A 14,848-nucleotide genomic window follows, 5' to 3' on the forward strand; every position below is an offset into this window, starting at 1 on the left:
GATGCATCATTTCCCCCTTTTGGATAGTTAATTGAGGGGGGAAGGTTATGAAAAGGTTATGATTATACGACCTCATTCCGGTCATGCAAATGTCACATCAGAGGGTCAGGAAATAAAGCCACTGGACACCTTTGGTTATTGTCAAAGACCAGTATTCTCACCTGGTGTATTCCAAGTGAAGACTTGGATAAAATGTTGGGTACATTTTTGGTTTATTTTGGTAAATACATTAATTGCAAGGGAATAATAAAAGAAAAACATCCTGGTAACGTTTTCTCCGTGTATTTTCAGATACATAACATAATGCTTCAACTGGTGGGGGGCGTTAAGTTGAACATTATCTCTACCTCAAAACTTTTTTTTTTTTTTAAGGGAGCCGTTTCTCACAATGATAGCCCTCCATTGCTCGCCTCTAATGAAGCTTTTGTGTTAAGGATTATTTGTTAGTAATGTCCAATACAATTGACTACCTAACGATTAATACCTGAACAAGAGACGTATGGCTTTGTTCTTTGTTATAAATGTGTGTCCTTTTTTGTTAAACTTGGTGTATAGCAAATAAATTCAAATATGAATAATTATTGCGAAGTCACTTCTTCTTGGGTAAGAAGGTTTTTAACGGAGTCGGAAGGAAATGTCTCTCTTCTTGCGGTTTTAATGTGAGTAGTTTGACTTGAAGTGAAAATACACTTATAAGTGTGACTGTACCGGTGATGACGCAATTACGTCAAGAATAATGAACACAGCTGTCGATGACATTGACCTTCAAGAACTGGCTCCTATTTAAGTCACTCTTTCTGTATAGATAGAGTCTTAATTAATACTCATAATGTTGAAAAGTGTCACTTCTTAGTTATGTATTACCATTATCTTAATCACCATTTTGTTACAACTGTAATATATTTTGAAAACTAGAATTTGCATATGTTCATTATTTTTTTTCATTTATAATCATTATTTATTATTTAAACAGTATTTTATTTTTTATTTTTAAACTAGTAATTGATATAATAATTGAGAACTAAATCAATTATTATAAAAAAACCCATTAAAGTACCAATTTTAAAAACATTACCATTATTTATCTATTATCATTAGTTGTATCAGCGGGAAACTTGTTTCACTTGCAAATCCCACTAATAAGCCATGATGACTTCTATAATAACACATTGTTCTTTTAAGAACCGCTTGTTCTCAACTTTGCTACAGGCCGATGTCAATCATCGCGAAACCTTGCAGGTTCGCCCTCACTTTAAAATCAGTAAACTTATTGCCGTCCTCTTTAGTGTGTTACTGACTCATCTAATAAACACCAATCATTGTCCTTTACCTTGAATAATAATTGCACCATCAACCGTCCTATATACCCTTTTTGGATTTATCACCACGAGTCCTTATTAAAATGGTCTATATGTTTTAAAGCCATTGGACCATTTCGGTAGACAGTGTTGTCCAAGGCCCACACTGTATACCACAACTTATTTTAAATAACAAACCTGTGAAAATTTAGGCTCAATCGCTCATCGGAGTCGGGAGAAAATAACGGGAAAACCCACCCTTGGTTTCCGCGCGTTTCGCCGTGTCATGACATGTGTTTAAAATAAGTCCGTAATTCTCGTTGACGAGAATTGATATTGTTTTGCTGTTTTCTCAAAAAGTGAAGCATTTCCTGGAATAATATTTCAAGAGAAGTCTTTCACCACTACCTTCTGTAAACCCTGTAAGTTATTTGTAAATCTGTGAACTTTTTTTTTTCTTAACCGAAAGGGTGCAATGGCTTTAAAATGACTCATATTTGATGTAAACAGGCACGTGACAAGACGTACGTCAGCTTTGGAAAGTCTAACACATTATTGAGAAAAGTACTGCGGTTGTTGAAAAAGATATCACTTATAATGCAAACAAATTTGAAGTTAAGAAGCAATACTGACAGTGACATTTCTTATGTCGTGTATTCGCATATTATTCATCTTGCGTGGACAACGTTGTGAAAGGTTTTTCAACGTGACACAATTCTTCTTTTTCGGGAGATCGTCGGGTGCCCCCCCCCCCCCCCCTCAAGGGGATGGCGTAAATTTTAGACGTCTTTTGGACAGGGCCGACAGGATCAATACATTTAAGGTAACCATGGATACGCCTCGTGACTGGTTCCTCGCGTGGGACGCCTTTATATTTATAGGAATTTAATAAATTGTGATCTATTATTATTTCATTTTATCACAGCATGCAAAAGAAAGATGTCATTTTCCTTTGTGCCGGTAACTCCTCGAGTCGGGCTACGTCCCGTAGCCTTAGATCTCAAGAGTCTTTCTCAGGATCCTCGCTGTTCCCAAAAGCGCTGCCTTCTGTAACAGATCTACCCTCACATTTGTCCCTATTTCATCTAGATGTTTCCCCAGTGCTTTGGGAATGGTGCCAAGTGCTCCAACCACCACGGGGACTACTTTCACTTTCACCTGCCAAATCTTATGAAGTTCCCTAGCCAGGTCCTGGTACTTCTCGATCTTTTCCATCTCCTTCGAAGCTACCCTTATATCACCTGGCACAGCTAGGTGATATTATTATTATTATTATTATTATTATTATTATTATTATTATTATTATTATTATTATTATTATTATTATTATTATTATTATTATTATTATTATTATTATTATTATTATTATTATTATTATTATTATTATTATTATTATTATTATTATTATTATTATTATTATTATTATTATTATTATTATTATTATTATTATTATTATTATTATTATTATTATTATTATTATTATTATTATTATTATTATTATTATTATTATTATTATTATTATTATTATTATTATTATTATTATTATTATTATTATTATTATTATTATTATTATTATTATTATTATTATTATTATTATTATTATTATTATTATTATTATTATTATTATTATTATTATTATTATTATTATTATTATTATTATTATTATTATTATTATTATTATTATTATTATTATTATTATTATTATTATTATTATTATTATTATTATTATTATTATTATTATTATTATTATTATTATTATTATTATTATTATTATTATTATTATTATTATTATTATTATTATTATTATTATTATTATTATTATTATTATTATTATTATTATTATTATTATTATTATTATGATTATGATTATGATTATTATTATTATTATTATTATTATTATTATTATTATTATTATTATTATTATTATTATTATTATTATTATTATTATTATTATTATTATTATTATTATTATTATTATTATTATTATTATTGTTTCCAACAAGGGCCAAAGTTTTCAACTATCACATGGGTTAAATCCAACAAATAAAAAGAGTTTTGAAAAAAAAACAAAAAAAAAAAACAAGGGGTTAGTCCAGCACTTTTTTCAAATTTGATTTAGGATGGAAAAAAAGAGGTAGGTCCTGTATCTGTATACATTTTGAACCAAAGTTTGGAGAAACAAAAAATAAAATAAAATTTTCATCCATTTTGGGACAAAATAGAAAACAGTCACAAGGGTAAATCCAGCGTTCACACAAAAATGTAGGCAGAAATCTATGAAGAAAAAAAAACGAGGGCTTAGACAAGCATTCTTATCCAATTTGAATCCATATTTAGAAAATCACAACAGGTTAGTCCAGCATTTTTTCTCAACTTGGGCCAAAACGGTTAACAATCACATGGGGTAAATCTAGCATATAAAATTAAGGCCGCCGAACAACTAATAAAACACAGATTATATGGTTTGTTTCCAACAGGGGCCAAATTGCCAAGTATCACAAGGGTTAAATCCAACAAATAAATAGAGTTTTGAAAATACCCACAAGGGATTAGTCCAGCACTTTTTTTCTTTCAAATTTGAACCCCCATCCCCCCCCCAAAAAAAAAAAAAAGAAAAAAAAAAAAAAAAAACGAAAACAAATCACAAGGTATGTTTCCAACAGGGGCAAAATTGCCAACTACAGGGTTAAATCTAACAAATAAATAGAGTTTTGAAAAAACAAAACACAAGGGGTTAGTCCAGCACTTTTTTCAAATTTGACCCACCATCCCCCCCCCCCCAAAAAAAAAAAAAACGAAAAAGAAAAAGAAAAAAAAAACTACAAGGTTTGTTTCCAACAGGGGCCAAATTGTCAAATATCACAAGTGTTAAATCCAACAAATAAATATAGTTTTGAAAAAAAAAAAACACAAGGGGTAAGTCCAGCACTTTCTTTTCAAATTTGACCTACCATCCCCCCCCCCCAAAAAACAAAAAAAACAAACAAAAAAAAACAAAGAGAACACATCACAAGGTTTGTTTCCAACAGGGACCAAATTGCCAAGTATCACAAGGGTTAAATCCAACAAATAAATAGAGTTTTGAAAAAAACAAACCACAAGGGGTTAGTCCAGCACTTTTTTCTTCAAGTTTGACCCCCATCCCCCCCCCCCAAAAAAAAAAAAAGAGAGAACAAATCACAAGGTTTGTTTCCAACAAGGGCCAAAGTTTTCAACTATCACATGGGTTAAATCCAACAAATAAAAAGAGTTTAAAAAAAAAAAAAAAAAAAACACAAGGGGTTAGTCCAGCACTTTTTTCAAATTTGACCCCCCCCCCATCCAACCCCCCCCCCAGTAAAAAAAAAAAAAAAAAAAAAAACAGAGACACCAAATCACAAGGTGTGTTTCCAACAGGGGCCAAATTGCCAAGTATCACAAGTGTTAAATCCAACAAATAAATAGAGTTTTGAAAATAAAAACAGAAGGGGGTTAGTCCAGCACTTTTTTCTTCAAATTTGACCCTCCATCCCCCCCAAAAAAAAAAAAAAAAGAAAACAAATCACAATGTTTGTTTCCAACAAGGGCCAACGTTTTCAATTATCACAAGGGTTAAATCCAACAAATAAATAGAGTTTTGAAAAGTAGAAAAGAGTGGGTTCGTCCGATATTATTTCTCCAACTGGGGCCAAATTTGTTTACAATCACATCGGGTAAGTTTAGCATTTAAGCAAATTTTTAGGCCGAACAACTTTGTTTCAAATTTGACCCCACAAATTGCTAAAAAAAAAAATAACAAGGTTTTTTTCCCAACTTGGGCCAAAATTTTCAACAACCACAGGGGGTAAGTCCATCAATTAAATACAATTTGTTAAACGAAAACAAGGGGTTAGTCCGACATTTGTATCCACCTAGAATCCAAAATCAAAAAGTCACAAGGGGTTGGTCCAGCATTTTTTTTTTTTTTTGTTTAACTGGGGCAAAAAATGTTAACAAAAAAAATTTAGGCCGATATCGAAGAAAAACACAAGAAGATAGTTTTGCATTGATATCCATTTTGAATCCAAAATTTTGAATCAAAAATCGAAAAAACACAAGGGGTGTTAGTCCAGCATTTTGTCCCCAACTTGAGCAAAAACAGTCACAAAGGGAAAATTCAGTATTTAAATAATTATAACATAGGCCGAATTAAAAATAATTAAAAAAAGCGGGTTAGTCCAACATGTTTATCAAATTTATAAACATTTAAAACAAAATCACAAGGGGTAAGTCAGTATGTCAAATTTTAACCAAAATTAAACAAATCACAAAGGAGTAAGTCCAGCATTCAAATCTAACTGAGGCTGGAAACTATAAAGGTAGGGCCAGCATTTTTTACTAAATTTAAACCCATCAATTGAAAATAAATCGACATTGTTATCCAATTTTGGAAAATAATTTAAAAATCCCGGTTGGTAATTTTAGCATATTTATTCAATTTTATCCTAAAGTTGAAAAGAAAAATTCTACCAGGGTAAACTCAGCAATTTTAATAAGATTTGAGCCAAAACCGATAAAGAAAACCACATAGAGTAAGTCTGGGCTTGTTGTCACATTTAACCCCAATTGTTATTAAAGTTAAGGTAGTCTGTATCGCTAACTAATGTTGACTTACATTGAAAACAAAGCCACAAGTGGGTAAGTCCAGGAATTGTATCCAATTAAAAAACACAACAAGGGGTTAGAGTTCCAATTGTTTGTTCTTCCTATTTTAAACCCCCCAAAATAAATAATGAATAATCACATTTTTTAGTAGTTTGAGCAAGTGAACAAATCACAAGATCGACATTTGTATAAAATTCTGGGCGGAACATTTAGATTTTCATGTTTTTCTCAGCCCAATTTTATTATAAATGCTGTACATAAGGCCTACCCAATGAAATTGTATTTTAAAAATCAGGTCTCGATACTTAAGTCAACAGTTTATAATGTTCAATAAAATAAAACTAAAGTAAATTTGTGCAGAAAGTTAGTTAGAGTGAAGACCAGGCATTCAGGGGACTCAAAGTCTGATCGAAACCAGCGTGGTGATCACCCATTAGAACCCTTAAGGGATGGCTAGTCCCGGTCCCTCCTTTACTTTCCGACCCGGGATAATCATCCTACCCTAATTTGGGGAGAGACATGACGGACCCCAATCACTTACTGGTGCTAGCAGTAAAAGTCATGTCCCTATGGTACGGGGCGGGATTCGAACCGGGTCTCCCAGCTCTGGAACGCACGCAAGCGAACGATCCAGTGCACCGTGTCGCCACAGTGCCCGTTGGTGTTTTAAGGTGGTTTTTCGTACTACTTATATAATTCACTGGCATCTATAAGCAAAATGAAAAAGAAAGAATCACATCCGGGAATCGAACCCGGGTCTCGTGACTCTCAGCCAATTTTCACTTCGTGTAGCCACGACCCCGGTTAACGTATTTGGACAATCACATTGAAACCAAATTAAGCAAACCAAATCAAATCAAACACGCCACTTTACACGGAGTTGCAGAGTTTATAACAGTCTTCTTATTTTATGCATTAGTTGAGATACACCAATTGAGAAGAATTGTCTTTGACAATTACCAATAGTGTCCATTGCATTATTGTCAAATTTGTTATAGGAGTGTATACATATTATTTTTAGTTAACCTTCTCTGCAGTGTTTAAAGACACTGGACACTATTGGTAATTGTCAAAGGCCATTCTTCTCAATTGGTGTATCTCAACGGATGCATAAAATAACAAGCCTGTGATAGTTTGAACTCATTTTGTCGTCGAAGATGCGAGATAATAATGGAAGGAAAAAAAAAACACCCTTGACACACGAAGTTGTGTGCTTCAAATGTTTATATATGCTTACATATACCAATAGGGTCCAGTGTCTTTAAACACTGCAGAGAATGTAAACAAAACATAGTATGTTTATACTCTTTTATCAAATCTGACAATAATGTAGTGGACACTATTGGTAATTGTCAAAGACCAGTCTTCTCACTTGGTGTGTTTAAAGATAAGCATAAATTTAACAAACTTGTGATCATTTGAGCTCAATCGGTCATCAAACTTACGAGAAAAAAAAAACACCATTGTCACACGAAGTTGTGGGCGTTTATAGTTGATTTCGAGACCTCAAGTTCTAAATTTGAGGTCTTGAAATTAAGTTCATGGAAAATTAGTTCTCGAAAACCATGGCACTTCAGAGGGAGCCATTTCTATACATCAACCTCTCCCCAGTTTTATGCAAATAACTATTTTGAGTAATTACCAACAGTGTCCACTGCCTTTAAAAAACAATAAAGTTCCTTGTATGAACTTGATTGAACATTAAAGCCCCCAAAACGTTCGTATAACTGATATTTTCTGAGTTTTTCCTGTAAATTAGCCATTTCCTAATTCCCCAGAGGGAAAAAAGTGTTGTTTTATTTATAAGGAACGTATGATATTCACCAAGGTCAGTCTGTGGGGAGATGGTGTGGGACTGTGTCGTGACATCTCCATCTTAAATAGTCAGATAAATAGTCCCTCTTGAACATGAGGCACAGTGAGTAACAAGTCCCCAAACTGATCCATCACTTTTGTGAAAGATCTCCCTCAAGAATGATTTAGATGTTCTTGTTTTCCGTATATCGTTCCTTGCAACCCCCCCCCCCCCCACGCACAAAAAAAAATGTATGTTTATGGTGTAGACCGTGCACTTCTACTTGCTCTCCCATTGTTTGGTCACAGTTTATTATTTCCAGACGTCCCCATTGGTTTTGTGCACAGACTACCGAGAACTGTCCCCGGTGTGACTTTTTCCGGATCCCTTTTGTTAATGTCCTCGGTTATCAAAAGTAGATATGTACACAAACACAAACCCCACCCCTTAACAAACAACAGACGCTACAACTACGGCCATTTTCGAAACAACGTCCTCGGCTTCGGATTCTGCTTTAGGCTCCGTCCTCTCGTCTGAAGCCTTGAGCGCGTACGCAACGCACGCGCCAACTGTCAAAACAACCGCGCGCGGGGCCAAGCTAGACTGAGCCGAATCAAGGCCGAAACCGTCGTTTCGAAAAGAGCCCGTGTATATGAAAAGATGACATTTCCGAAAACAAGATTGTTATTTTCTATGAAGGGTGTTATTATGATCTCATTTCATAATGTATGGAAATCCAGTTGATGATTGGGGCTTAAATATGTTTACCTTTTCGATGGGTTCCGCGGGAAATTTAAAGAATCAACACTCGACTGTGTTTGAGACTTAGGAAGTGACCTAGTGGGCGACTTTAGAACGCTAGCTGGAAGCAGACATACTAGGGCCCAATTTCATGTCTCTGCTTACCGTACGTAAGCACATAATTGGGTACGTAAGCACATAATTGGGTACGTAAGCACATAAACGGGTACGTAAGCACATAATCGGCGCTTACTGAAGCAAGGAATTATGTGCTTACGGCAATCGCATTTCATCGACTAGCGGTGAAGTTTAGCTTCTGCGCCTGCGTACTACGTAAGCAACTTGTTCATTTCTGTCGCATCATGCAATTAAAAAAAAAGATAACCAGCAAATTTAATATTTCACTTGAACAGCGTTCAAATTTGCAGCTGTTTTCGCACAAAATATGTAACTGCATTAACTCTGCTAAGGTGATGGCGATTTTAGCACGTCTTATTAATTAACTAAAATACTTGCTCTAACATAAATTTAGTCTAGTTGGTTTATGTAAATCAGTGTGCCCAATGTGAAATTGAATGACAGTTTCAAACGCCAACGTTAATCCCTTATCAATAATCGAATGGCTGTTGTTTGAACTGAGCTCAATGGTAACCAATGAGACATAATGACACAATCAGTTTTACATTGAGTTTGTTATAAAATTAACAGCTTCTTTATTCACCATACTATATTTAACAAACACTATACCAACACAATGCATTCGTTCTCTCTTGTTTGTTTTAAACCCGATGTCCATACACACATTAACGGTGGGGCACACTTCCTGTTAAAAAGTTGTGGAACGTATTATTATATGAAGAAACTTCAAGGAGGAAATTATTTAACATATTCATACATTCGATCTTTACCATTTCACGGAAGTATAGTTTCAATCGTCAATACATGTATATTGTTGTCGTCAAATCGGTCCGATCCGAAAACAATTGTGCCTCATATATAGAATAAGGCTACCATTTATTAATCCATTTTCACTGGCACCATTTGTTTCCTGCTTAGATTTGCTTAGCAAGAAACATTTCCAGCACTAAGCCAGTCTGTGAAGTTGTACCAAGCATTAGAGGCATGAACTCTATGTAGACAATGCATGTTAAAAAACATAACGTAAAATATCTGATACAAAATAGGTGTATATACACTATTATTGTTGTATAAACCTTTACTTAAAAAACAAAGATTTTCCAAAGGTTTTACATAATATAAAACTGTTGTACAGCCAGTTTTCGTATTTACTTTTTTTTGTACACGTCATCATGTATGCAAAATAGAACATATAATTTGTTATTCATAAGTTTTATAAATCTGTAGCATGATGTTACACCTTGACGACGCAAGCAACACGTATGACTCACCCCCCAAAAAATACTAATCACACAATATCAACTTCTGTCAGATAAATCTTAAAGTTTCCATGTTCACATTTTGTTCAAACATTACACAATGATCATTACATACATCAACTCTCGTCGATTGTTAATAATTTCTGTATAATAACATTATGTACACGAGGGGGGAAACGGAATAATACAAATATATACAGTGGTGTTACCAACCAGATTAATTAACAATAACCAAATAAGATTATACAACAAAAACCACTCGAGTTAAGTAATAAAATAATGCAGTTATAAACTACATTTCTGGTAACAAGAAAATAATAATAGTAACTAAAATTAAAGGGTCATGTACTTTTGTAGGATTTACAAATTTACATGAACCTTGTACAGTTTAAAGATGATGGTAGTAGAAAGCTCCCCTGAAAATATTACATGCTGAGGTGCTGTAATTTCAGAGAAACGAGTAAAACAATGTCCTGAAAATAATTTTCGTCTCAGTGATCATGAGACGGAAATTATTTTAGCATGAACAAACGTATTTTCATGTCAGTGTTTTACTCATTTCTAAAAAACTACAGCACCTTTAGCAACTAATATTTTCAGGTAAGATTTCTACTATCATTATCTTCAAACGGTGTAAGTTTATATGTAAATAATTTACGTGGATATTGTGTTTTGTGTTACAAAAAGTACCCAAATCCTTTAAACAAACACAAGTATGTGCTCAAGATATTTTGGGTCCGAATTTCCCCATGTGACCCAGACTTGACCCGGATCTGGGTCCCGTAGGGCCTGACCATTCAGTGTCAGCCTGATCACGAGTATAAAAAAAAAAGATTGCGACAACTTTGATTATTCGTCAGTTTAACCGGTTTGTGTCTTTTTTGATCGGATTCTGTGTAACATTAACTCATAAATGGTTCGGATACGGGTCAATTCTGACCATAACCCTGACCATTCTGGGTAAGCTTGACCACGACTTAAAAACAAAATTATTATAAGGTTACAACAACTCTGATTCTAAGTCAGGTTGACCCATTTATGTGTCTGTTTGATTTGGATTCGGGTTTAACTTCACCCATAATCGAGTCAGGTCCAACGTGAACCGGATACGAGGCAATTCTGACCCGGATTTGTTTTATGTTTATTTTGTTTTCCCCGTTCAAGAAAACAGATAAAAATGGGAAGGGACCCAACATGTGAAGATTTAGGCTGAACAGGCCTAGAAATAAGCAGAAATTGTGTTAAACTCTCAAAAAGATAGTTTTAAACATTTGTTTCAAGGGAAGTTTTTCACCATGACCATTTTTATGGGGGTACGTGCAAATTGGGTAACATGTGTGTGTGTGTACGGTCAGTCTTACCAATGTTAAATCCACATTTCGGTGCATAGACTGTTTGAAATGTTTTAGTTTAAAGTTGTATGGCTCCAACGAACTGTTGGAATAGCAGTGTCAGTTATAGTATAACAAAGCTCTATTATGTCGGCTCGCCTGGACACAAATTGGTGAGCAAAAAATTAACTCATCTATCATTTGGCATAAAATCGGGAAGTGAATTGGTGATATTAGGACTGAGGTAATTAATGGCAATACATTGCTTTATATAAAACTGTTTGTAAATTATGATTGTTATTATTATATAATTTTAAATCATTGTTGTTGTTCTATTTTTGCATAGAAAAGATATTAAAGGAACACGTTGCCTTGGATCGGACGAGTTGGTCAAAACAAAAGCGTTTGTAACCGTTTTGTATATAATGCATATGGTTGGAAAGATGTTTTAAAAGTAGAATACAATGATCCACACAAGTTTGCCTCGAAATTGCGTGGTTTTCCTTCTACTGTGAGAACTAACACGGTCGGCCATTTATGGGAGTCAAAATTTTGACCCCCATAAATGGCCGACGTGTTAGTCAACGAGGTAAAAGGAAAACCACGCAATTTCGAGGCATGTTTGTGTGGATCATTGTATTCTACTTTTACAACATCTTTCTACCCATATGCATTTTATAAAAACGGTTACAAACGCTTTTCAAAGACCAACTCGACCGATCCAAGGCAACGTGTTCCTTTAAAAACAGATTTTGTAAAACTATACACAAATTCTTCAATATTTGATGAAAACTTTAATACAAAGTTTTCTTTTTTATTATTCTTTACTGCATTTAATTTTGAAATGTTATAATAATCATTTTGATATTACGTTCTTTCTCTTCTGGATAACATTGAAGTCGCTATTTACCAAGCACTATGTACAAGGGCTTATTCTCAAAGGTCGAAGGAATGCAACAGCGTTCCCCGCTGGTCGAAATTACCCGTTTTAAACACACAATACTGCTTAATAACAAACTTTCTGCTAAGCAAACGCAAACAGGAAAACCAATCGCAAATGGTACATTAGGCATGGTAGATTGGCTTGTAACCATCTTCCTGTAAGCAGGGTTGGTTTGTGCTTTGCTAGTTGTTGTTAGGGAACTAAACCCGGAATTGCTAATTAACCGTATAAAAGGTGCCAGTACCCACATAGGTCAACTGACGAAGCAAAACACGAGTGATGCACCAGTAGCAATGTTGCAAACCTTAGTTTCGGCTGGTAACCAGTTTATCTTAAGCAATATTTGTTAAGGTTGAAGCAAACTCTCTTTCCCTGGGGGGGGGGGGGGGGGGGGGGCTTGACCTAATTATTGGTCAGGTTGACCTAGAATCGGATTAAATCTGCGTCTTCATATTTGACACAGTTTCGGGGTGTTTCCCTTTATAAAAATGCAACCCGGCCAAACTATTTACAATTTTAGTACAAAGTCAATCATGAAAATATTGTGTACCAACTTTCATGTTTTTGCCCACTTTGTCGTGTCCAGAATTACACTGAAAATAAAAGCTCTGGCATAATGTATATGCCGTACTCAAATCTATGACACATATCCGAGCTGGTATTAAAGGGGGCTTCAAGTAGGCTTCACGCGAGCCAAATTGTGAACGTGAACGTCAGAAAATGTTGTTGTACAAAAACTCACGTTTAAGCATACGTGAAGTTACCATTTCTCACGTCAGTTACGTCCGTGCAGACATCATTATGTTAGCATGAAACAAGCCCAAAGTGTTGACTTCACTAAAAACGAAAGAATTTCATGACGTTCACGTTCACGATTTTGCTTGCGTTACGTGCAGCCAAACCTCCCTATTATAGGGGTCGTTAACCTCACTACATGTTTGAACTTTCTGTTGTGATCGAATCATTGAATGATCTTGAGTCCATTTCTTTCCACGCCACTGCGTCCTTACTGTCCATACTGAAGTGTTCGTACTTGCCAATGCGTGACTTTCGCCTCTGTCGCACCACGACGATGACCAAGAAGGCGACAATGGCAACGAACATCAACGCGCCGAACACCACGGCGACAATGTGTCCCGTGGCCGGTGGGTCTTGGTCTTTTTGTTGGCTCCTGTCCACAGGGTTGATGACGTTACCAATAGTCGTAGTCTGCCTGTCGGGTTTCACCTCGGGTAATTTGTTATCCTCCTTTGGAGTAGTCTTCGGCAGAGTGGTCACATGGTTGGCTTTCACGGTTGTCACACTCGCCTCCTCTTGGTCGTTGACCGTGGTCTCAACCACCTCCAGACCGTCGGTGATGACGGCCGGGTTGGTCTTAGGGGTACCCGGCCCGTCGGTGCCACCACCTGACGGTCCTTCTTCATCGGTGTTGTCCGGTTCTTCATCCACGGGGGTGGTGAAGTCATGACTACTCTCACCGAAGGAAGAGTCGACCGAGAAAATGTCGATCTCGGGCCAGGAGTAGTCGACTATTGGACCTGATGTCGTCTGCAGTTTCGGTGGTGTGGTCTTTACAGGAAGGGTTGTGGGTTGCGGGGTGGTTGCAACTATAGCGAGAAGAACAAATAACAGTTTTAAACTCTTGGAGACCTGCGTATTATGGACGATCCTCGTGTATTTGACTATTTCGTATCCCCTATTAAATATTCAAGTTATAGTTAGTTATAATTCATAATTTGTATGTAATCATAATAATGTTTAAATCATTTGATGTTAAACTCTTCCTCTTTTTTTCTTCGGAAAAAATTTTAGAAAACTTGTAAAATAACAACGATGATTCATTGTATTATTTTGGATGGCAAAAAAGGCCCTGGACCTTTTGTGTGACCTTTGCTCAGCAGTACCAATTGGGTGTTTCTGAGCTGCGTTATTAATTGATTGCTATAATTTTGGTGTTTAACCTTACACTTATTAAAAACACCGTAGACTAATTGTACTTTCCACAGATCCATTAAAAGAAAGTCCATAAAGGCAAATTACTCTGAGCATTATTGCCTGTGGATGTGTTTTCAAGGAACTCGGCCAAGAATTGATTACAAAGTGCCAATACACAATGGGGGTGCGTTCGTTTAGCTTCCCTAGGTCGACCCCGCAGTGCTCACTCGGGTGAGCTCCTGACAAGAGCTACTCGAATGATCACACTCGCCCTCTCGTGGTGACGGCATGCACCTCAGGTCACCCCCAAGTAACCCACTCCACAAGCAGGGCACTGGGGGCTGACCCCGGTGAGCCCCGTCAAAGCTATTCGAACGTACCGGGGCAGACCGGGGTCGACCCAGGGAAGCTAAACGAACGCACCCAATGTTGTATTACAGAGTAAAAACGAAAACATAAAGTACATAATATTGAATAATTATCCTTAAAAGCTTATTTTGATTTTAAACCCATACTCTTTGCATTGTACTGTGTGTTCAACCAACCCCAACAACCACATGCCTATATAGTATCTATCGTAACGGAGTCTCAAAACTCAACCATGTAACAAACTGAACGTTTCCAACTGCAGGATCTCAGATACCTTTGTTTTGTAACCAGTTCCTCCCGCCCTTTAATTGTGATGGTTTATCCTTGCACACAGCATTTCCCCTTCTCCCAAGTTTCGCAACCAACCTTGAGCTAAAACTATGCCCCCGCTACCCCGCGTGTCTTCACGGTGACCC

At 35.9% G+C, this 14,848-nt stretch overlaps 1 protein-coding gene across 1 annotated transcript in view; it reads right to left on the reverse strand.

Annotated features, from left to right (window-relative positions):
- Positions 1-12,516: 12,516 nt before the first annotated feature.
- The window catches only part of LOC139942265 (uncharacterized), an 86,100-nt gene continuing 83,768 nt past the window's right edge, over positions 12,517-14,848 (reverse strand). Inside the window, exon 27 of the mRNA XM_071939059.1 lies at positions 12,517-13,735. Within this exon, the coding sequence (XP_071795160.1) occupies positions 13,059-13,735 (677 nt within the window). The 3' untranslated portion in view covers positions 12,517-13,058. The remainder of the gene's footprint in view (positions 13,736-14,848) is intronic.

This window comes from Asterias amurensis, chromosome 9 (genome assembly GCF_032118995.1).
Source record: "Asterias amurensis chromosome 9, ASM3211899v1".
Taxonomy (NCBI): Eukaryota; Metazoa; Echinodermata; class Asteroidea; order Forcipulatida; family Asteriidae; genus Asterias; species Asterias amurensis.